Source organism: Balaenoptera borealis (genome assembly GCF_965194805.1).
Source record: "Balaenoptera borealis genome assembly, contig: HAP1_SCAFFOLD_463, whole genome shotgun sequence".
NCBI lineage: Eukaryota > Metazoa > Chordata > Mammalia > Artiodactyla > Balaenopteridae > Balaenoptera > Balaenoptera borealis.
The window spans coordinates 344,158-367,909 of record NW_028123734.1 but is presented as its reverse complement, the minus strand read 5'-3'; the positions used below and the strand labels follow the sequence as shown (position 1 = coordinate 367,909).

General features: G+C 36.8%; 1 protein-coding gene and 1 long non-coding RNA gene across 9 annotated transcripts in view; both read right to left on the bottom strand.

Annotated features, from left to right (window-relative positions):
- LOC309621446 (uncharacterized protein) overlaps positions 1-23,752 on the bottom strand; it is a 583,198-nt gene that overhangs the window by 215,757 nt on the left and 343,689 nt on the right. For all 8 annotated transcript variants that reach the window (XR_014240024.1, XR_014240025.1, XR_014240026.1 and 5 more), the window contains 2 exons: positions 5,130-5,193; positions 1,371-1,444 (listed from right to left, as the gene is read on the bottom strand). Coding sequence is in view for 1 of the 8 variants with exons in the window: in XM_082408931.1 (XP_082265057.1) it covers positions 1,371-1,444; positions 5,130-5,193 (138 nt within the window). In the remaining 7 variants the exon portion in view is untranslated. The remainder of the gene's footprint in view (positions 1-1,370; positions 1,445-5,129; positions 5,194-23,752) is intronic.
- On the bottom strand, positions 9,223-16,429 carry LOC309621447. Its single transcript, XR_014240031.1, has 2 exons — positions 12,591-16,429; positions 9,223-11,509 (listed from the first exon to the last, which is right to left on the bottom strand). It is a non-coding gene; the product is annotated as an uncharacterized lncRNA (long non-coding RNA).

The window sequence follows — 23,752 nt, the reverse complement described above, 5'->3', positions numbered from 1 at the left end:
AGGATTTAGGAAATACTGGCATGTTTCAGAGGAAAACACAGTTGCCTCATCTCATCCTGATAACAAGAAATTTGAGTGACACAGCTCTTTGGTCTAAGCATTTGTGTGTGTGTGTGTGTGCTTTAGCTGGTCCTCTGGATGGGATGCATTAACATTCTTTTTTTAAGATTTGTGGGCTAGAATATTTTTACATAAGTGATGCATAGGATATGCGGTTTATAAATTAGGCTCTGTGACCATTCTCATCCGTCATGGAATGGAACATGAGGGTAAACAGAACAACCGGCACAAACAGTTTCTGGAAAAACCATTACATTTCCTTGAACTTTCCCAGTAGAAGAAAAAAGGGGGGGACTTCAGGTAGGCAGCTGAGATACATTTGCCCCACAAATGAGTACATAAATTTTAGTCTATTAAAACTGGAAGGACTCCCCCAAAGCTATCTGATGAAAGGATTTGCAAAGAGTAGATCAAGAAGGACAGGCAGGTCTAGGGTCTGCTGGCCACGGCCAGGATACCACCTAAAAGATTTGTCCATAATTGAAGGAGGAACTACAACTTGGCCAAAGTGATGGGTGCTGCTCCTTCCCTCTATTTACTCCTAGATGACCCTGCCTTTCACCACCCTACACCCTATAGCCCTCCTTCATTGTCTGTCTGGGGACTCACTGCGGACTTTAGATGAAGGAGATTAGGTGAGGAAGAAGAAGAGGAGAAGGAGGAGAGCAGGAGTGGGGAGGGAACAGGAGAAGGAGGATGATGAAGGAAAGTCATTACCAAAAAATGACTGTGGCCTCTTCTGTAGTCTGGTCACCTAATGAACAAATGGGGACCCTGAGACAGAGAGGGATTCCCCAAACCATACAGATATTCGCTTTCCACAACTGACTCAGACCAAATGCTTCCTCTGCTACATCATATAACCTGTGTGAAAGAATCCTTTTCATAGATCATCCAGATGATAAACCTAGTGTAAATTATTTCCACCACCACGAGGTTATGGCACGTATTACTGTTTTAGCAAAAAAAAAAAAAAAAAAAAAAAAATTCATTTTGCCACTTAAAGTATTTAAGAGTATACTACCCTTCTTTGATAACAGTCTGTTATTTTTCATCATAACATGGCTTAAAAGGAAAAGAATAACAAGAGAAAGAAACTTCCAGGAAAAACAATGCAATGTAGTGTGATCCACATCCACTTCTCTGGATAGAACTCCATCATGAAAAACATTAACTCTCTGAATCTTGAATCCACCTGCAATTCAAGGTCATCCATGCAGATTTTGAGAGTTGAAGGCAAACGTACACAAAATCCAGTTCCTGGAAAAACCATCCCTGCTTTGCCCCCATGTCCCCACACACCCCCTCACCTGAGCAGCATGGAGTTTCACTAAGAGACTTCTTGATGGGGAAGCCCGCCAGTCAGAGTGGACAAGACAGTATGCTAGGAGGCAGGAAGAAAATGTTAGAACTTCCATTTGCATTCCTCCTCATCTCATTCTTTTAAAATTCCTATATCTGTATAATCTTTGTCTTGCATATAAATTACGGAACCATAGAACATGCATTTAATTTGCAAATGCATAAATATACACACTGGATCTTCATGCTCAGAAAACTTTTTACTGAGTAGGAGAAGGATAGAAATGTTGGAGAACACTGACATGAACCAGATTCCTGGCCTTTTCTAAGGAATCAAACCAGAATCCAAAACAGCCATGGGCTCTGGCCTCTGTCAGGCAAAGCACATGTGTGTGGCCTGTCCAGGGAGAAGGAGAACCATGAATAAACTCTAGAATATCTGTTTCACCAAACTCTGAAACTCAGAGGGACCCCGTCAGCCCTGAGTTTCACCTTGTAGGCAGAGGGCAGATAACACAGGTAAGTGAACCATTCTCCCCCCACTTGCCTGCAAACACCATGCAGCTGTGGATTGGTAGGGACCCCAAGTCTGTAGTAAGAGCACAGATCCAGTTAGAATACAGTGCAGGAACTTCCGGACCTTCCAGCAGCATCAGAGCTGCAGGGGGAATGTGTGAGGGTGTAGAAGCAAGGGGGACCTCAGGCAGCATCTAGCAGAGATTGGTGAACAGCAGCACACACCATACCCAGGAGAATGGCTTTTAGTTAAGAATGCAGTGGTTTGCATTTACATTAGATTGTTGAAAGCATCCTGTTGCTTTCGAGGCAAAATTCTGAAGGCAGTAGTTTTATTTACTAATTTAAAAAACAGGTTTTACATATAGAAAATCCACTGGAAGGTGTTTTGGATCAGGTAAACAGTTCTGAAGAAAGAAAAGAAAAATGGACTCATGAAGTCAAATTTATGGATATAGTGACTTGACTAGTAAGCAGGAGAGTAAAAATATTAGACAAAATTAAACATCAGATCAATATACCTAGGGTGCACAACCACTGATCACACTCACAAGCTGGCATATTGAGAAAGGGTCTCAGCTATTAGGCCAAGCAACTGCTGTGATCCAGCTTAAGCACAGGCAGATCGGATACACTTTCTCCCAATTCAGGGGTTTTAAGCTAAGATGAGGGGAGTTTAGTCAATAATGAAGTTTTAGTGAAAGCAGCATCTGTAGTTGTCAGCACTTGCCATTGGAAGATAATGTGTGAACAGCAAGTTGAGAAAGAGAAGTATTTCAGTTTTGATGCCAAAACCAATCACTTGAACACATTACTAGACGTAGAAAATGGACTTAAGAGTCTATACTGGTTGATCCACTGCACACTGCCTACATTACCCAGTAATCTTCAGTAGTTGTCAATATTTCACACACTCTGATCTCTAACACAGCGGGAAGGTCAGATATACTTGTCAAGGTCAAGCTGGATGTCAGTGAAGGACTCAGTGAAAGTGTGAAAATCTTGCAACTTGCTCTCAGATAGATGACCATCAAATGAAACATTTCATGATATGATATATAATAAATGATATATAATATGACATGACATGATTAATGTATCAATACACAAAGGAATGGTAAAAAATACTGATTGATATGATATGACATATAATACAAAATATATGATATGATATGACATGATTGATTTATCAATACAAAAAGGAATGGTAAAAAAAATACTATACATTACAAACTTGAAAAAAGTGTTGCCTGATAATCTCTGGAGACATACTCTATTTTTAACTTCATCCCACATGGCTTCATGGGCTATCATGTCTACACTCTTTTTATTAGGGTAACATTTTTGCTTTTACTCAGTATATGGATAATTTAGCAGTGGTTAAATTCTTTTTTATTAAAACACTTTGTATTCAAATTATGAGCAGACTTTATATACAGTTTATTTGTGCGTGTGGATGTCTTCTTTGTTTTATGTCATCCCACTCTGATATCATTTCACCAGTTTCCTACTGAATAGAGTTGGGGAGGTGTACTGATAAGAGATTTAAATCCTAAGCAAAGGGAATCAACGTGCCCAGGCTGAGAAAGTATTTAAGGGAAGATGGATGAACTGAAATCTTACTGGTGGTTTTCACATTTATGAATTTTTACTATATCAAAATATAACAAGTATAAAATATGGGAGTAGGGGAGCTAAGCAAATCTTAGAAAATAAATTCAAGCTACCAATGCACTTACTCTGTTAATCTGTTTGTCCTTCATACAAACAGATGTATGGGTTTGGCTAGAAGACCTGTACTTTTCCATTGATTTCTAAAATTCTAGAATGATGCCTTCCAATTGAAGCTAAATGCTTCCCCCATGCTTCATTTGTCTTGTGAGAGAAAAAAAAAAAAAAAGCAAAAACAACAACAGCCCTGATGATATCCAGAGGTAAGCCTGGACATAAATACCAAAAGGTATCACAGAATACCAATGCCAAGCAAGATTACTCTGAGATAATGATGAAGTGAGATAAAGTGAAGGCAATTCACAACTGTTTTCTAAGTACAGAAAAAGAAGTCACTGTGCCATCCCCCCAAAATACCAAACACTCCATTCTCTTGGTTAAAATGAGTGACATCTACTTTGTTTCCAGTAATGGCTTTATTTTGACTATAGTCTTCCCTCTTGTAGCTAAAATTTATTGAGATGAATTATAGAATTGCCTTGGCTTTCAGCATCCAATTTAAAGTGGCCCATCACTTTTAGACCCTCTCCCAAGTCACCCAACTAAAGCCCAAATCTTGTAGTAGCTCTTTTCTAACACCCTCTTACTGAGACACCCCAGGATTCCCCATGGTGTGTGTCTTCCCTCACTGCCATGAGTAATAAATCCAACTTGTTCTAGACTAAACTGGTTCCCAGGTGTGTTCCTGGTTGTTTTGGCTGGAGAACATAGACGTTGGAATGATCTCATCCTAACCAGCTAACTCTGGCACCCCGTGGAGAACACCCCCATTCTTCAGCCCTTTCACTAAACACTGCTTACTCCAGAAAGCCTTCTCTACTGCCCCAATGAGGACTGGTCCCCTGTGCTGTGTTGCCTAGACCACTTTGCACTTCTCCCCTGTGACAACCACTGCATATCTTTTTTTTTTTTTTAACATCTTTATTGGAGTATAATTGCTTTACAATGGTGTGTTAGTTTCTGCTTTATAACAAAGTGTATTAGTTATACATATACATATGTTCCCATATCTCTTCCCTCTTGTGTCTCCCTCCCTCCCACCCTCCCTATCCCACCCCTCTATGTGGTCACAAAGCACCGAGCTGATCTCTCTGTGCTATGTGGCTGCTTCCCACTAGCTATCTATTTTACATTTGGTATTGTATATATGTCCATGCCACTCTCTCACTTTGTCACAGCTTACCCTTCCCCCTCCCCATATCCTCAAGTCCATTCTCTAGTAGGTCTGTGTCTTTATTTCCGTCCTGCCCCTAGGTTCTTCATGACCTTTTTTTTTTTTTCTTAGATTCCATATATACGTGTTAGCATACGGTATTTGTTTTTCTCTTTCTGACTTACTTCACTCTGTATGACAGACTCTAGGTCCATCCACCTCACTACACTGAAAGCTCCTTGCAGGCAAGAGAGAGGAGTGAAGCATGTCTGACCACATTGCCAGTACTTACTCTAGTCCCTGATGAAAAGTGTTTATTAAAAGTTTGTTAATTAATGGACACAAGAATTAAAGTTTTCTAACTTACCTTCTGTATAAATCACAGGAGTGTAATGACATCTCTCAAGTAGCCAATATATTTTGAGAAGAATCTGTAAGAATCAAACAGCATTAAAAATTGATGTTTAATAGGGCAAAGAAAATTCCCAATTATTGAATTTATCATTTATTTTATATTTCAAATATGGATATCCTTGTAGCTTTTGAAATTTTTCATTGTAAAATTTAGGTGTTCACAGAATATGGATTAAAAAGCAAATTTACTTCGAGGTATTGTTTCTATTTTGACACAAAGTCATATAAAAAAACCTATTACCAAAGAAGATGTTTAAAATAATTTAAATATGTGACTTGTAACAGCTACATATATTGTAAATCTACTGTTCTAAAAATAAGGAGCAATTATCCCTTGTTTACTTTAACATTTAATATGCTGAACAGTCTGGAGAACCATTTATTTACTAACAAATATATGTAAAATAGGGTAGTGAAAAACAACTCCGTGTGCTTTTTTGACTGTTTGAAAATTATATTTGAATTACTGAAAAAACTGAAAATGTTTCAAAACATTATTTGAAAGATGTGTAAGAGAGAGGATAGGAAAATATGCCTGCATATTTATTGCCTAACAATTTAAATTACAAATATGGAGAGTACAAACTTTCAGTTATGAGTAGTTCTAGAACTTTCATGTACAGCATGGTGACTATAGTTAATAATAATGTACTGTATACTTGAAGTTTTCTAGAAGAATAGATCTCAAGTGTTCTCACCACACACACAGACACACAGGCACACACGCACACAAAAGATAACTATGGGAAATAATGAATATGTAAATTAGCTTGATTATGGTATGATTTCCTGATTTCACTTTGTGAAATGATTGTGGAATCATTTTCACAATGTGTATGTAGATCAAAACATTATATTGTACAACCTAAAAATAGACAATTTTTATTTGTCAATCATACTTCAATAAAGCTGGAAAAAATACACAGACGTATATATACAGATATATACATGTATACATATATATGTTTTGTGTATGTATATATGCACATACATATGTGTGCGTTTTAGCATCCTTAAATTTGCATTACCTATTCCAGTTTTTGCTGGAAAATACTATTTGTATTGTTCCACAAAACATAGCACACCAAGGTTGATCAGCAGATTTGAATCCCAAGTAACTGTCCTCTCTCTCCAGCAGTTTCTGACAGGTTTGCCTGTCCTTGGGTTTGGTGAATTCCCTCCCTGCTCTCACCTCCACTGGCAGAATCCCCAGCTTACCCCGACCCTCTAGTTACAGCCCTAATCCTCCAAAAATTTCATGAACATAAAGAAAGGTTTCTCCTCAGGAAAACATGCATGGTTCTACTGTTGACCAACTATGGGTTTATAATATGATCAATTCATGTGATTTGTCTATAAACCTGGAAGGGCAAATTGAATACATTTTATTTTCTCTCAGAATAAGTGAAGGTACACATCAAATCTACAATTGAAAATAAAATTTCATTAAAATGTACTTAAAAAAGAACTCCTTGCCTAGCCCTAGATCCCAGAGGTTTTCTCCCAGGATTTTTTCTAAAAGTTTTATAGTATTATATTTTATATTTAATTTTGTGATCCATTTTTGAGTTAATTAGTGTGAAAGGGGTGAAGTTTGGGTTGAGTTTTTTTAGCCTGTGGACATCCGTTTTCTCCAGCATCGTTTGTTAAAAAGACTAGGCTTCCTCTCTCAGAACGAAATTAGTAAAGTGAAAAAAAAAATGAAACATAAAACTGAAAGTGAAGATTTTTATTCTTTGTAAAAAAGTTTTAATATCTCTCCGTTAATAAACAAATAACAATTTATGGATAGAGTTATGTTAAACAATAATTTTGCAGTTGAATCATGCTCAAAATCAACCCACCAAGTTTGAGAAAAAGACCTCGTTAACTGAACCGCTATGGAGACCAGCACAACTCCCAGGTATATTGGTGAATTTGAGAGAGAACTTGATAGCACATGGCCGCAGTTTACTTGGCTGAGTGCCACCTGCATAGGCACAAATGACCCAGTTCTGAAACTCATCTGGCTCCTGAGCAAACGAAATGTAAAGGACTATGTATTAGTTTCCTGTTGATGCATAACAGATTACCACAAGCTAAGTGGCTTCAAATAACACCCATTTATTAACGTATAGTTTACAGCAGGCTGGATTCAATGGTCAGAGTATCATAAGGCTGAGAGGAAGGTGTTAGCAAGGCAGATTCCTTGTCTGGAGGCTCTAGGAAGACATCTGCCTCTAGGCTCATTTAGGTTGTTAGAGTACGGTTCCTTGCTGTTGGAAGTGTTAGGTCCCTTATTTTCTGGCTGTCACCCAGAGTCCTTTCTCAGCATCTTAAGACCACCCACATTCCTTTTCATGTGTTTTCCTCTGCCTTCAAGCCAGCAATGATCTATCAAGTCACCTTGTACATCAAATCTCTCTGACCTTCTCTTCTGCTGCCAGATGGAGCAAACTCTGTACGCAAAGTGCTTACCTGATTGGGTCCAGTCCACCTGGATAAACTCTATGTATTAAGATCAATCCATTCAGTTTTAACTACAACTGCAAATTCTCTTCACAGCAGTATCCAGATTAGTGTTTGAATGAAGAATCAGAGAACAGGAATCTTGGAAAACCAGGTTTAGAAATCTTCCTACTATAAGCCTGTAATGACTTAAGCGCATTTAAGCCCTTCTGGGCTTTCCCAGAGGGGTCTTGTAGTTGATGATGAAACATTCTAGTTAGTTACCATGTGATATTTACACATTAATCCTCTACATCTTCCTGGGACCTGCGATGTCCTCCAGCTCTTCCACATTCATCAGGTTCCATAAAGTTCCTCAAAGGCACTACCATCCTCACCTGGTGTGGCCGAAAATTCCACCAGTGGCAAAGCAGGAGATTCCTTGAGGTGCCCCTTGATGAGGGGCAGGAGAGAGATGACATGGTCTTCTTTTTTGCTTTGGTTTACAAAATTTAAAGACGTATCAAAATTTCAGAGCTTTTGTTGACAGTTTTTTTGTTTTCACGTCTAACTCTTTGTCCTCTCCTCCACGGGGCTCAGGCATCAATGAATGGACCTGGTCCAGGTGATGAATCTAACTAACAGGAACAACCAGGATTTGACCCGGACCAGACCTCCTCTAAGATGTCTAAGTTTTGGTCTCACTTTAAATCACGACCAATAACTTCACAAGGGCCCTCATTGTTGCCCAACAATTCTAACATATTCCTTTGTCTGTTCACTCTCTCATGCTCCTAAATTATTTCATACTTCACATCTTCTCTTTCTGAAAACTTCCCAAGTCTCCTCCTCAGTGACCACCCTCAGCTGATGACTTGCTTCTGCTGACTAAAAACAATTGCACAGCGTGAGAGTTGTGAGTTAAGTTTTATCTGGGGCAAAATGAGGACTATAGCCTGGGAAACAGCATATCGAATAGCTCTGAGAAAGTGCTCCAAAGAGGAAGTGGGGAAGGTCAGTATATATGTGATTTTGGTGAAGGGGGAGTACATGCAATCAAGCAGATATTTTTTGCAGAAGGTCCTGCTAGTTTCGTGAAGGTTACTGCTAGTCATGAGGAGCAGACATCACCATGAAGAATTTTTTAGTGCTTTTCTAAATATGAGGAGATGCAAGAATTGGGCTCATAAAATCATCTCCTGAAAATATCTAACTGTCTAAGGACCTGTTCTGCCAGTTTTTTCCAGAGCACAGAGTGCCTCATTTCTGATCTCCACCCTGAATTCCTTTCAGGGGGTGATGAAGGTCAGCAGATGCAGTGGCTCATAATTTAATTTTTGTAGAGGTAGATGGCAAGTGCCAATTTGTATGTGACATTTCCATAGGCCTGAGAAGACAGAAGCAATCGGAAGGCAACTTCCCTATTTTCCCCACATCTGCCCACCTACAGGCCATTGTGTCCATGCACCCTGCCTTCCCTCCTGACACAGTGGATTCACTGTCCATGCCCCGTTCAGAGACCAAACCTTCCACTTTGCACCAGAATCTATCTACTCTCTCCAACAAAAAGATACAAGGCAGTATACTGCCCCAGATATTCAACACCACCACCTCATGGATAAACAATAAAAATTTTATTTAATCATTACAATCAGCATACAATGGTACCATACTTTTTGCATCTTAAAAAATAAATACATAATACCTCTTTTGACCTCCATATCCACCTCTAAATACTCCTCCATTTCTCTTCTCCAACTTACATATATACTTGAAATTTTCTTTTTTTAAATTGAGGTACAATTGACATAGAACATTATATTACTTTCAAGTATACAACATAATGATTCAATATTTACATATATTGCAAAATGATCACCACAACAGATCTAGTTAGCATCCATCACCATACACAAGAATTTTTTTCTTGTGATGAGAACTTTTTTTTTTTTAATTTATTTTCTTTTGGCTGTGCTGGGTCTTTGTTGCTGCATGTGGGCTTTCTCTAGTTGCAGCAGGCAGGGGCTTCTCATTGCAGTGGCTTCTCTTGTTGTGGAGCACGGGCTCTAGGCACGTGGGCTTCAGTAGTTTCAGCATGTGGGCTCAGTGGTTGTGGCACATGGGCCCTAGAGCGCGCAGGCTTCAGTAGTTGCAGCACGTGGGCTCTAGGGCACACGGGCTCAGTAGCTGTGGCTCACTGGCTTAGTTGCTCCAAGGCACGTGGGATCTTCCCGGACCAGGGATTGAACCCATGTCCCCTGCATTGACAGGCGGATTCTTAACCACTGCGCCACCAGGGAAGTCCTGATGAGAACTTTTAAGATCTACTCTCTTAGCAACTTTCAAATACACAGTACAGTATTATTAACTGTAGTCACCATGCTGTACATTACATCCCTATGACTTAATTATTTTATAGCTGAAAATAAATTTTATTTTAAATGAATTTTATTTTATAGCAGATGCAAACTATTATATACAGGATGGATAAACAACAAGGTCCTACTGTATAGCACAGGGAACTATACCCAAGCACAGGGAACTGTATCCAATCTCCTGGGATAAACCATAATGGAAAATAATATTTTTAAAAATGTCTCTATGTGTATAACTGAGTCACTTTGCTGTACAACAGAGATTGGCACAACATTGTACACCAACTAGACCACAATTAAATAAATAAATAAATAAATAGGATGGCAAAGAGTAGAAATCAATCAGTCTCCTTCCTTTATGTTTAAAAGTAAGCATGCTGTTATGTTAAACAAAATTCAAAATTGAAATTACGTAAAAATTCCTACAGAATTCATTCTGCAGAAGAGGCTGAGGAAATAACAAGCATGGCAGCCATAGCAATACAATAAAATATGAGTCCTATGGGACCACAGAGCTCTTGCTATCATTAGCAGTTGAACAGAAGTGGAGAGTCAACATCAAATAGCAGCTACCTGGATCTGTAACAGCTAAAATAATACTCATATGATTATAAATATAAATAGCACAGGGGAGAGAAATGGGCGTGGGTTTAATAAGTTGAAATTCAAGTATAATTCCAGAATGAAAACCAATTCCTTAGGACTGATTATGGCAAGATAGTTGTACTTTATATACTTTATCTTTTGGTACATTATTAGAAACTTGTGCAAACATCAGAGCACCTTATTACTTTTCCAGCACAAGAATTATTGATTATAAGAGACACCGTTAATACTTTAAGAGGACTAAAAGAGGAAAAATAAATACTAGATTAAATATGCACTTTAATTTTAAAATTCATACTGACTAGTAAGTATGAAATAGTAAGTATGAAGAACATGTCTAACCACTGAAGGATCACAGCAACAGTCTCAACATACTGATTAGTAATTAGACTATTTTAGTAGCTTCAGTCAGGGTGGATACCACATTACAAAAGGCACATTAATGAACAAATGTAGCTCTAGAGGAAAACAAACAGGAGATGAGGATTCTGAAAATTTTTCCTTAGAACTCAATGGCCATGTCTAAGATTGGCTGAGAGTATAAGACCTAACGGAGGAGTAGTAACATATGGAAGTAAGATCCAACTAGCTAAGAAAAGATAGGTGAATACCACGGACATTGGTTTTCAAAGAGGGATGTTTGTAATGAACCCAGACTCTCCTGGTCTGCCTGGAGCCCTCTCAGCAGAGTTGGACAACACTTGCAGGATGCTATACAAAACAACATCTGTGGCACAGAAAGTTTAACTAGAGGACTGACATGTGTGCGACCAGAGGACATGCATTTAAGAGGGACTTTAAGGATATCTAGTGTGACTCCACAATTCCATGGATGAGTTAACCAAGGCCCAAGGAAGAGAATAATAATGCAGTTGATAAAGAGCTGGGCTTGGTCTAATCCAACTTTGCAAATTTAGTGATAAGACTAAAATTCTAGAGGGTCACCACTTTTCATTCTGAGAGCCCTGAATTTCAAACTCAGAGCTGTTTTTTCTCAGGAGATGGGTTCTCAGGCAGCTGCTTCCTGAAGAACATACACTGCTAATAAAAGACTAATACACAATTAAACATTCTAGCAGTCCTCATTTATTTGGCTTACATCCTCATATTCCCCTTTAATATTTTTAGACACTATCAAGGTTTACAATCCTAATCCAGTATAAACTGTAAACACACACATATACATACACAGACAGGAAGTTTCTTTCAGAAGTTTCGTAATTTTCTACGGTCTTTATTACAAAACTGTATCCCATGGAGTGCACAGCTTGGGAAGTCAACGGCATTTCCTTTCTAAATCCCTCTTTGTTAAGTCATGCCTTTAAGTGCACTTATAGCACCAAACTCAGGGCTATTAAAGGCAAATTGATAATTTTTCACGCTGAAATCTATCTATACTTACCCACCTATTTTTACCATGGTGGTACTCTCCAAAACTTTGAAGTCACTCAAGCTGATTTTTCCCAGAAGGAACTCATTCTATTAGTAAATGTTAATGCCAAGAATATAGATAATCACAACAAAAAGAATAAAATACCTAGGAATAAACCTACCTAAGGAGGCAAAAGACCTGTACTCAGGAAACTGTAAGATACTGATGAAATAAATCAAAGATGACACAAACAGATGGAGAGATGTACCATGTTCTTGGACTGGAAGAAGAAATATTGTGAAAATGACTATACTACCCAAAGCAATCTACAGATTCAATGCAATCCCTATCAAATTACCAATGGCATTTTTTACAGAACTAGAACAAAAAATCTTAAAATTTGTATGGAGACAAAAAAGACCCCAAATAGCCAAAGCAGTCTTGAGGGAAAAAAACGGAGCTGGAGGAATCAGACTCCCTGACTTCACACTATACTACAAAGCTACAGTCATCAAGACAATATGGTACTGGCACAAAAACAGAAATATAGATCAATGGAACAAGATAGGAAGCCCAGAGATAAACCCACGCACCTATGGTCAACTAGTCTATGACAAAGGAGGCAACGATATACAGTGGAGAAAAGACAGCCTCTTCAATAAGTGGTGTTGGGGAAACTGGACAGCTACATGTAAAAGAATGAAATTACAACACTTCCTAACACCATACACAAAAATAAACTCAAAATGGATTAAAGACCTAAATGTAAAACCAGACACTATAAAACCCTTAAAGGAAAACATAAGCAGAACACTTTTTGACATAAATCGCAGCAAGATCTTTTTTGACCCACCTCCTAGAGTTATGAAAATAAAAACAAAAATAAACAAATGGGACCTAATGAAACTTAAAAGCTTTTGCACAGCAAAGGAAACCATAAACAAAACAAAAGGACAACCCTCAGAATGGGAGAAAATATTTGCAAATGAAGCAATTGACAAGGGATTAATCTCCAAAATATACAAACAGCTCATGCAGCTCAATATCAAAAAAACAAATAACTCAATCAAAAAATGGGCAGAAGACCTAAACAGACATTTCTCCAAATAAGACATACAGATGGCCAAAAAGCACATAAAAAGATGCTCAACATCACTAATTATTAGAGAAATGCAAATCACAACTACAATGTGGTATCACCTCACACTGGCCAGAATCGCTGTCATCAAAAACCTACAAACAATAAATGCTGGAGAGGGTGTGGAGAAAACGGAACCCTCCTACACTGTTGGTAGGAATGTAAACTGGTACAGCCACTATAGAAAACAGTATGGAGGTTCCTTAAAAAACTAAAAATAGAGCTACAATATCATCCATCAATCCCCCTCCTGGGCATATACCCAGAGAAAACCATAATTTGAAAAGATATGTGCACCCCAATGTTTTTTGCAGCACTATTTACAATAGCCAGGACATGGAAGCAACCTAAATGTCCATCAACAAAGGAATGGATAAAGAAGATGTGATATATATATATACACAATGGAATATTACTCAGCCATAAAAAAGAACAAAATAATGTCATTTGCAACAACATGGATGGACCTAGAGATTGTCATACTGAGTGAAGTAAGCCAGACACAGAAAGACAAATATCATATGATATCACTTACATGTGGAATCTAAATAAATGATACAAATGAGCTTATTTACAAAATATAAGTAGAGTCACAGATGTAGAAAACAAACTTGTGGTTACCAGGGGATAAGGGAGGGGGAGGAATAAATTGGGAGACTGGTATTGACATATACACACTATTATATATAAAAGAGATAACTAATAAGAACCTGCTGTATAGCACATGGAATGCTACTCAATACTCTGTAATGGCCTATATGGGAAAAGAATCTTTAAAAAAAAAAAAAAAAGTGGATACATGTATATATATAACTGATTCCCTTTGTTGTACACCTGAAACTAACACAACATTGTAAATCAACTATATTCCAATAAAAGATTTTTAAAAAGAACATAGGTAAATTGCTCTCCTCAAGAACCTTTATACTCTTTAAATTATTTCATACTGCATGACAGTTAGTAATAGCAAAGAAAAGTGATTTCAGTTACCCCACAAATTGGTACTATAGTGCCGTGAAGACACTTGCTTGACTAGGATGTTAGTGCACTGTAATTTTCTGATTAATTAAAATATCTAGGTTTCTTAAAGTTATTTATTTAATGTAGCCAATAAACGGCTGATAGACACTAAATTTAATAAAAGAGGAGAAAATCAGGATCTCCAATACAGGGAAACCAAAATGGTTTAAAAAGTTATCATGCATTACTATTAAGATTAAACCTCAAGGGAATGAAGTCAGGGAAGATAGTGAAGTTGGAAGCACCAAGAATTCATCTCTCTACCTGGACAGCAACTGTACTAGGAGAAACTATCAGAGGTGGATACTTTGGAACTTTGGAGTTTATTTGAACACTTGTAACTTCAAGGGGATAGCTTGGCTAGGACATTTTCATTAATTTTGGTTTATTTCAACCATTAGGGTGGTTGCAGCTACTCAGCCCCCTACCCCAGCCCCATACCAGACAGCTGTGAAGAACGTAACCCAAATTTCTGGAGCAGCTTCCTCTGGAGCCAGGGTGGCCAATAAGATCCTTGTCATCCACATGTAGGTTCTTGGTTCTAACTGTGAATTACTGCTCTCACTGCTGAAGTGTGGATATGGAGGCTGGCCACCAATGTTCCAACTGCCACCAGCTGAAGTAATTTCCAGGAGGTTTAAAAGAGCCACCTGTTTTTTTGTTTGCTTGCTTTTTGTTTGTTTGTTTGTTTTTGATATTCAAAAGCAACTATGTGTATGGGGGAATTTAGAAAGCCACCATGCATACCTAGGGAAATATGGAGCTCAGAAAAGACATGCAGAAGATCTTAAGCTTTTACTCCAATACAGAGACACCTTATAGCAACTTTTTAAAGTACCAAACTCTGAGGAAAAGGGAAAATCTGATTTCCCCAGTTTCCATGTTATCAAATTCAAAAGTCCAATTTTCAATAAAAAAACAACAAGGCATACAAAGAAACAAGAATGTATAGCTGATTCAAAGAAGCAAAATAAAGCAACAGAAAATGTACCTGAGGAAGCATAGATGTCAAAATTACTAGACAAAGATTTTAAAACAACTCTTTTAAAGACACTCAAAGAGCTAAAGGAAGACATGGACAAAGGAAAATAATATATTAAAAAATATCAATGAAGAGAATAAATTATTTTCAAATAGAACCAAAAAGAAATTTTGATGCTGAAAAGTACAATAACTGAAATGAAAAATACCTCAAAAGGGTTAAAAAGCAGATTTGTGCAAGTGGAAGAATAAGTGAACATAAAGAAAGAACAACTGAAATTATCAAGTCTAAGGAACAGAAAGAAAAAAGAATGAAGAAAATTGAACAGAGCCTAAGAGACCTGTGAAACACCATCAAGTGGACCAACATAGGCATTGTGGGAATGCCATCAGGAGAAGAGAGAGAGAAAGGAACAAAATGAATAACGCCTGAAAACTCCCCAAATTTAAAGGATTGAAATTGCAATAAATGCATCTACAAATCCAAGAAGCTCAAAAACTCCAAATAGAATAAACTCAAAAATACTCACACTGAGATACATTATAATCAAAATGTTGACAGACAGAGACAAAGAGACGATCTTGAAAGCAGCAAGAGAGAAGTGACTCATCACATACAAGTGGTCCCCAATGAGGTTATCTGTCAATTTCTCATCAGAAAGCTTGAAGGCCAGAAGTCAGTGGGTTGATATACTCAATATGCTTAAAGGAAAAAAAACTGTTGATGGGCAACTTTATATCCAATAAAGCTACTCTTCAAAAATGAGGGAGAAATGACACCCCTAGATTTTAAAAAGCTGAGGGAGGTCATTACCACCAGACCTTCCCTCCAAGAAATGTTAAAGGGAGTGCTTCAGGTTGAAATGAAAGGAAGATAGTAACTTGAAGCCATATAAAGAAATTAGGGTAAAGGTAAATGCATGGGCAACTGTAAAAGCTACTATTACTGTAATTTTGGTTGAGCCTGACTTTTATTTTCTAAAGCGTTTAAAATACAAATGCATAAAAATTATTAATCTATTTTATTGTATACAAAATGTGTAATGATGTAATCTATGACATTAATAACAGAAACTGAGGGTGGTGTGGTATAGTAGTGAGCTTTTTTATGTTATTGAAGTTAAGTTGGCATCAATTCAAATTAGATTATTATAACTTTGGGATATTAAATATAATACCCATGGTAACCACCAAGAAAATATCTATAGGATATACGTATAAAGAATTAAGAAGAGAATTGAAATATTTCACTATGAAAAGTTAACTAAAAATAAAGCAGTAATGGAGAAAATGAGGGACATAAAAACCTATAGGCATAGAGAAAACATATCTGTTTTCTGAAAAATGGCAGAAGTAAATCCCTCCTTATCAGTAACTACCTTAAGTGTAAATGGATTAAACTCTCCAATAAAAATACAGAGATTGGCACAATGAATAAATATTTATAATTCAACTATGTGGTCTCTATCAGAGACTCACATTACTTCCAAAGACAAATAGGTTGAACGTAAAATGATAGAAAAAATATTTCATACAAATGATGATGAAAATAGGGCTGGAGTGGCTACACTAATATCAAACAAAATAGACTTTAACTCTAAAAAGTTTACAAGAGACAAAGAAGATGTATCTTAATAAAAGTCTCAAGAAATAATCTAAGTATTCATCGACAGATAAATGGATAAAGATGTGGTATATATATACTATGAATATTACTCAGCCATAAAAAAGAATAAAATTCTGCCATTTGGAACAAAGTGAATGGACCTAGAGAGTACTATGCTTAGTGAAATAAGTCAGACAGAAAAAGACAAATACTCTATGTTATCACATATGTGGTATCTGAAAAAATAAAACAAAGGTATATAACAAATTAGAAACAGACTCACAGATATGGAAAACAAACTAGTGGTCACCAGTGGGGAGAGGGAAGGGGAGAAAGGCAAAATAGGGGTATGGGATTAAGAGATACAAACTACTATATACAAAATAGACAAGCAACAAGGATATATTGTACAGCATAGGGAATATAGCCATTATTTTGTAATAACTTTACATGGAGTATAACCTATAAAAATATTGAATCACTATGTCTACACCTGAAACTAATAAAATGTTGTAAATCAACTATACTTCAATAAAAAATTAAATTAAAAAAGGTTCGATATCACAATGAAAATAGAAATTATAAACATTTATGCACTTAATAAAATACCTCAAAATATATGAAGCAAAAAATTGATAGAACAGAAGGTGAGAAATAGAGAGCTCTATAATAATAGTGGTGATTTCAATGCCCTGCTTTCAGTAATGGATAGATCAGTCAGACATAAGAGATGTAAGAAAATAGAGGACTTGAAAAATGCAATAAACCAACTAGATATAAAAGACATATAGAACACTACCCCAAAACAGCAGAATACAGGTTTTTTTCAAGTGCACATGGGACATTCTACAGGACAGATCACATGTTAAACCACAAAATAAGTCTGAATAGATGAAAAGACAGATATCATACTAAGTGCCTTCTCCAATCACAACAGGATGAAGTTAAAAATCAGTAACAAAGAAAACAGGAAAATTCACAGATTTGTGGAAACTCAACAACATACTCTTAAAGACGCCATCACAAGATAAATTAGAAAATACTTAGAAACAAATAAAAACACAACATACTAAATTTATGGGATGCAGTGGAAGTAGTGCTCAGAGGGAAATCTATAGGTGCAAATGTTTACATTGTAAAAAAATGTCAGATCTCAAATCAACAGCTTCATACCATAAGGAACTAGAAAAGGAAAATAAAGCCAAACTCAAAGCTAGCAGATGGAAAGAAACAATAAAGTTTAGAGCAAAGTTAACAAAATAGAGAAATAAAACAATAGAAAACTATTAATGAAACCACAAATTGGTTCTTTGAAAAAATAAACAAAATTGACAAACCTTTAGCTAGACTGACAAAATAAAAAAGAGAAGACACAAATAACTAAAATCAGAATAACAGTGGAAGTATTACTACAAACCTTATAGAGGCAAAAAGGAATTATAGAAGGATACTATGAACAACTGTAAGCCAACAAATTAGATAACCATTAGAGAAATGGGCAAACTTCTTGAAACACACAAATGCCCTAAACCAACTCACAAAGAAAGAGAAAATCTCAACAGACCTATAACAGGTAAAGAGATTGAATTATTAATCTAAAACTTACCAGCAAAGAGAAGTCCTGGACCAGGTGGCTTCACAAAAGAATTCTACCGAACATTTAAAGAAGAATTAATATCAATCCTTCTCAAGCTCTTCCAAATCATTGACAAGGAGGGAACACTTCCTACCTCATTTTATGAGTCCAGCATTAATTTATATCAAAGCCAGAAAAAAAAATACCACAAGAAAAGTAAATCACAGATCAATAGCCCTTATGAAGATAGATGCACAAATCCTCAACAAAATATTAGTAAATTGAATCCAATAGCATTTTAAAATAATTACTTACCATGACCAAGCAGCATTTATTCCTGAAATGTAAGAGTCGTTCAACATAAGAATATTAATCAATGCAATGTGTCACATTAATAGAACAAGGAAAAAAACCACATGATTATCCCAATTGATGCAGAAAAGGCATTTGACAAAATCAAACACACTTTCATGATAAAAAACTTCCAGAAGTCTGGAAATAGAGGGAAAATCCCTCAACCTATTAAAAAATATTTACAAAAACCCACAGCTAACATTATAATCAATGGTAAGGGACTGAAAACTGTCCACCTAAGATAAGGAACAAAAACAAGAATACCCACTTTCACTGCTGCTATTCAACATTCTACTGGAAGTTCTAACCAGAGCTATCAGAAAAGAAAAGTGAATAAAAGGCATCCAAAATAGAAAGAGCTAAAACTATTGCAGATGACACCATCCAGCATATAGAATACACCAAGTAGAAACTAATAAATTCAGCGAAGTTGCAGAGTACAAGATCAACACGCAAAAATCAGATGTGTTTCTAAATACCAGCAATAAAAAAGGCCAAAAAAAATTTAGGAAAGCAATCCTACTGATAATAGCACCTAAAAGAATTAAATACTTTGTAGTAAATCTAACCAAGCAGGTGAAAGAGTTGTACACTCAAAACTACAAAATATTGCTGAAAGAAACTGAAGAAGGGACTTCCCTGGTGGCGCAGTGATTAAGAATCCGCCTGCCAATGCAGGGGACAGGGGTTTGATCCCTGGTCCGGGAAGATCCCACATGCTGCAGAGCAACTAAGCCCATGCGCCACAACTACTGAGCCTGCATTCTACAGCCCACGTGCCACAACTACTGAGCCCACGTGCCACAACTACTGAGCCCACGTGCCTCGAGCCCCTGCTCTGCAACAAGAGAAACCACCGCAATGAGAAGCCCGCGCACTGCAACAAAGAGTAGCCCCCACTCACCGCAACTAGAGAAAGCCCGCTCGCAGCAACGAGGACCCAACGCAGCCAAAAAATAAATGAATAACTAAATAAGAAACTAAAGAAGACAAAAATAAATGGAAAGATATTTATATTCATGGCTAGGAAGACTTAATATTTTTATGATGTTAATACCACCCAAAGCAAGCTACAGCTTCAATGTCATCCCTATCAAAATACCAATAGTTCTTTTCACAAAAATGGAATTTTAGGGGGCCTTAAATAGCTAAAACAGTCCTAAAAAAAAGAAAGAAAACTGGAAGACTCATACTTCCTGACTTTGAAACTTACTGCAAAGCTGTAGTAACTAATACAGAATGGTATTGGCATTAAGGACAGACATATAGACCACTGGCATAGAATAGAGAGCTCAGAAATAAACTCTCACATATATGGTAAACTGATTATTGACAAAGGTGCCAAGACCATTCAATGGGAAAAAGAAAGTCTTTTCAACAAATGGTGCTGGGAAAACTGGATATCCACATGCAAAAGAAGTTGGACCCTTACCTCATATTAAATGCAAAAGTCAATTCAAAATGGATCAAAGATCTAAATTTTAGATCTAAATTTAAGAGCTCAAACTGTAAAACTCAGGGAAAAAAAATTTAAAGTCTTCATTACATTGGATTTGGCAACGACTTAAGGACTATGACACCAAAGCACAGGTAACAAAAGAAACAAATGATAAATTGGACTTGATCAAATTAATGTTTGTGCATCAAAGGATACTATCAAATTATATAAATAAATAATGGGGTAAAATATTTGCAAATAACATCTGATAGGGGATTAATATCCAGAATATATAAAGAGCTCCCACAACTCCATAACACCAAATAACCCAATTCAAAAATGGGCAAAGGACTTGAATAGACATTTCTCAAAGGAGATATGCAAATGGCTAATAAGCACATGAAAATGTGCTCAATATCATTAGTCATTAGGGAAATGCAAATCACAGCTACAATGAGATAGCATTTTATACCTACTAGGATGGGTTAAAAAAAAGAAAAGAAAACAAGTGATGACAAGGATGTAGAGAAATTGGAACTCTTGTGCATTGCTGGTGGGAATGTAAAATGGTACAGCTGCTGTTGAAAACAGTTTGTTGTTTTTTCAAAAGACTAAACATGAAACTACCATATGACCCGCAATTTCATTCCTAGGTATACATTCAAAAGAATTAAAAGCAGGGACTTGAACATATATATGTACACCAATGTTCATAGCCAAGTTATTCTCAATAGCCAAAAGGTGTAAATAACATGTGTCCTTGAGCAAAGGAATGTCTAAACAAATTGTGATATATACATACAAAGGAATATTATTCAGCCATAAAAAGAAGTGAAATTTTTATATATGCTGCAACATGGATGTATCTTGAAAAAATTATGCTAAGTGAAATTGTCCAGATACAAAACAACAATCATTTGGTGATTCATAGAGACAGAAAGTAGAATAGAGTTAAGGGGAAAGAGGAATTATTGTTTAATTGATACAAAGTTTTTGTTGGGGATGACCAAAAAGTTTTAGATATAGTGGTGATGATTACACAACATTGCAAATGTTATTTGATGCTACTGAATTACACACTTCGGAACAGTTAAAACGATAAATATTACGTTATGCATATTTTACCACTATAAAGAAAAGATCCTCAATTTCTTTGAAGTTAAGATAAACAGGTGAGAATAATGATTTTTAGAAAAAAAACTACAAATATATGTTAATTGAGAGAAAGTTTTTTTGGCAATAAATTTTAAAGGAAGTGTTTAAATTGGACCTATACAGTAAAAAATGATAAACATAATCGATAAAAATCCTTGATAGAAGTTTCATAAGTCACAGAAGTACTTTTTAAAGTTACAGTTTTTAAGGTCACTATGCTTCTCCTTACTTATTTTCATTTTGACTTTATGTCAACCTGAGAAAAAATAACCAGATATGTCCAACAGTAACTCCAGAAAATTAAACAACACAATGCTGGAAAGGTAGAATCCGTCAACTATCCAAGGCACTATAACATAAGTACAGTTGCTATACTGTTCTGAATGAATTACTGAAGTTTTAACAGAAGTATTCTTTTAAAAAGCATTTGACTGAATGACCACTGGACATCAACTCAAGGTAGAAGAGGCATATATAGGATTTCCCATCTCTGATTGTTTCCAGAATTTCATGGTGTATATAATGTAATATCCCAACTCTAGAAAGAAGACCACGTTGACCAAGAGAAAGGCTGCTTTCTTAATCTTAGTTTCTGATCCAAAATTTTCAGTGGTTTTTCACAGTCTAAAAGACAAACCCAAATTCCTTAATGCGACATTATCTGGGGCTCAAAGTATAATATTGCCAATCACTCCCCCAAGTTCTGAAATCTTCCTAGAGTCAAATTGCTTCTGTCAAGTATTCATCACAGATGTGATTCTGCTCAGATGTGTGATTATTTAATTTCTCCCACTGTATTAGACTGAATTTTTGCTCAGCACATATCCCCAGTGCTCAGCAGGAATTAATTAATTAGTTAAGACTATTAGAGCCATCTGTCTATGCATCATCCTTCCTATAAATCCCCTTCTCACCTTTCACCTCCTACCAGGCCTTCTCACCTCTAGCCTCTTACTACTCATCCCATATGAAAACCACCTTCTGATGAGTTTGCTAAAACCCAGTTACATCACATCCCTGTTCCTCAATAAGTTGTATTCAGATCTCAACTTTCTTGGTTCTCCAGATCTCAACTTTCTTGGTTCCTGCCTTATATTTTGCTCCACTCATCTGGCAAACTGGACTATTCACATTAGTCCCAAACATTCCTCCACACATTAGTTAATGCCATGCTCTCTGGCACAAGAGCCCCTGTGCTTCTCTGCCCATTAAAATAATACCCAAATTTCAAAGTTGGCCTAAATGTCACTTCTTCCAGGTAGCTTTCCTCTTATTGCCCTACCTGAAAATGAGATTCTTGTTTTTAACTTCCCTGGCATTGGAGACATACCTCTTTCAAGGCACGCATTATATGGCATGCTTACTTCTCTTAAAATTCTCTTGAAATCATGGATTGGACTGGGTTTACCTCTCTGTCTATGGCACCCTGCAGAGAGTCGATGCAGGCTCAGAGTGCTGGACAAGCTGGAGAAAAGGCCCCTGAACTGCACCAGAGAGCAGGTGAAAGATCTAAGAGAAAGTGTGAGAGCCCTCTGACCCAGGCATTCTAGGCAGATCTTCAACTAACAAGTTGATCTCAAGTCATTGTCACTGCTCATCACTTATCATTGGTGCGCTTAAAGAAATGTATCCATACCACCTCAATGGGCAAAATGGCGCTAGGAAAATGCATATTTAGCTGATACATTTGAGTTTTCACTTAAGATACAAGGATCACACACATTACACACACTTCTCTTTTTTTCATTTCTAACACACATGAATATTAAAGAGAGATACACTTTATTAGGGCTTGTTGTCACCAAAGAAAGTGGTGGGCAAAAGCAAAAACAGCAGAGATGCTCTGAGTGTCCTTATTCTAGACTTTATTGAATTTTAAAAGATTCTAAGGCTCAAACTAGTCCAGTAGAGGCCAAGACATATGCAACTAATAATCTCATTGGGTACATATTCTATTGTGTAAGCATGGCAAGTGGTGAAAATACACCACCTTACATTCATTTGGAGGTCAATCCAGTACCATCATATGAATTCTTTAGCAATTTGGAACATTTGGGTCAGGATGTTTATTTGCTGCATTTGAAAATAGGAAAAGAGAGGATCTGGACAGAGAAGAGATCTTGATTAGAATATGTTGGAAGTCCTTTCAAGTCCAAGTTTTGAAATTCCCATTTGAATGATTGGGAGAATAGCTTATTTTCATGATAGAGCTCTTTTCTTGGAACCAAATTCCACAGCTCAGGTACAGAGCAGAAAGAAACAGCCCAGCCCCACCCACTTTATAGCTTGGTGGTGGTGGTCTGGTCTCTGATTAGCAAAGAAGCTGAGGCAACAGGCTACAGTTATGGCAACACTTGGCTTCCTGCAGATTTCCACAGATGAAGGAAGAAAACAGGGGTGATAGTGCGCACGGGCTGCTGTGTATGGCTGTGCATGCTTTTCATTGTACAGTCTGTGCATCGAATATTGCAGCAGCCCTGGACAGAGCTGGGTAAAGGAATACTTACTCGTTTCTTCATCATCATGCA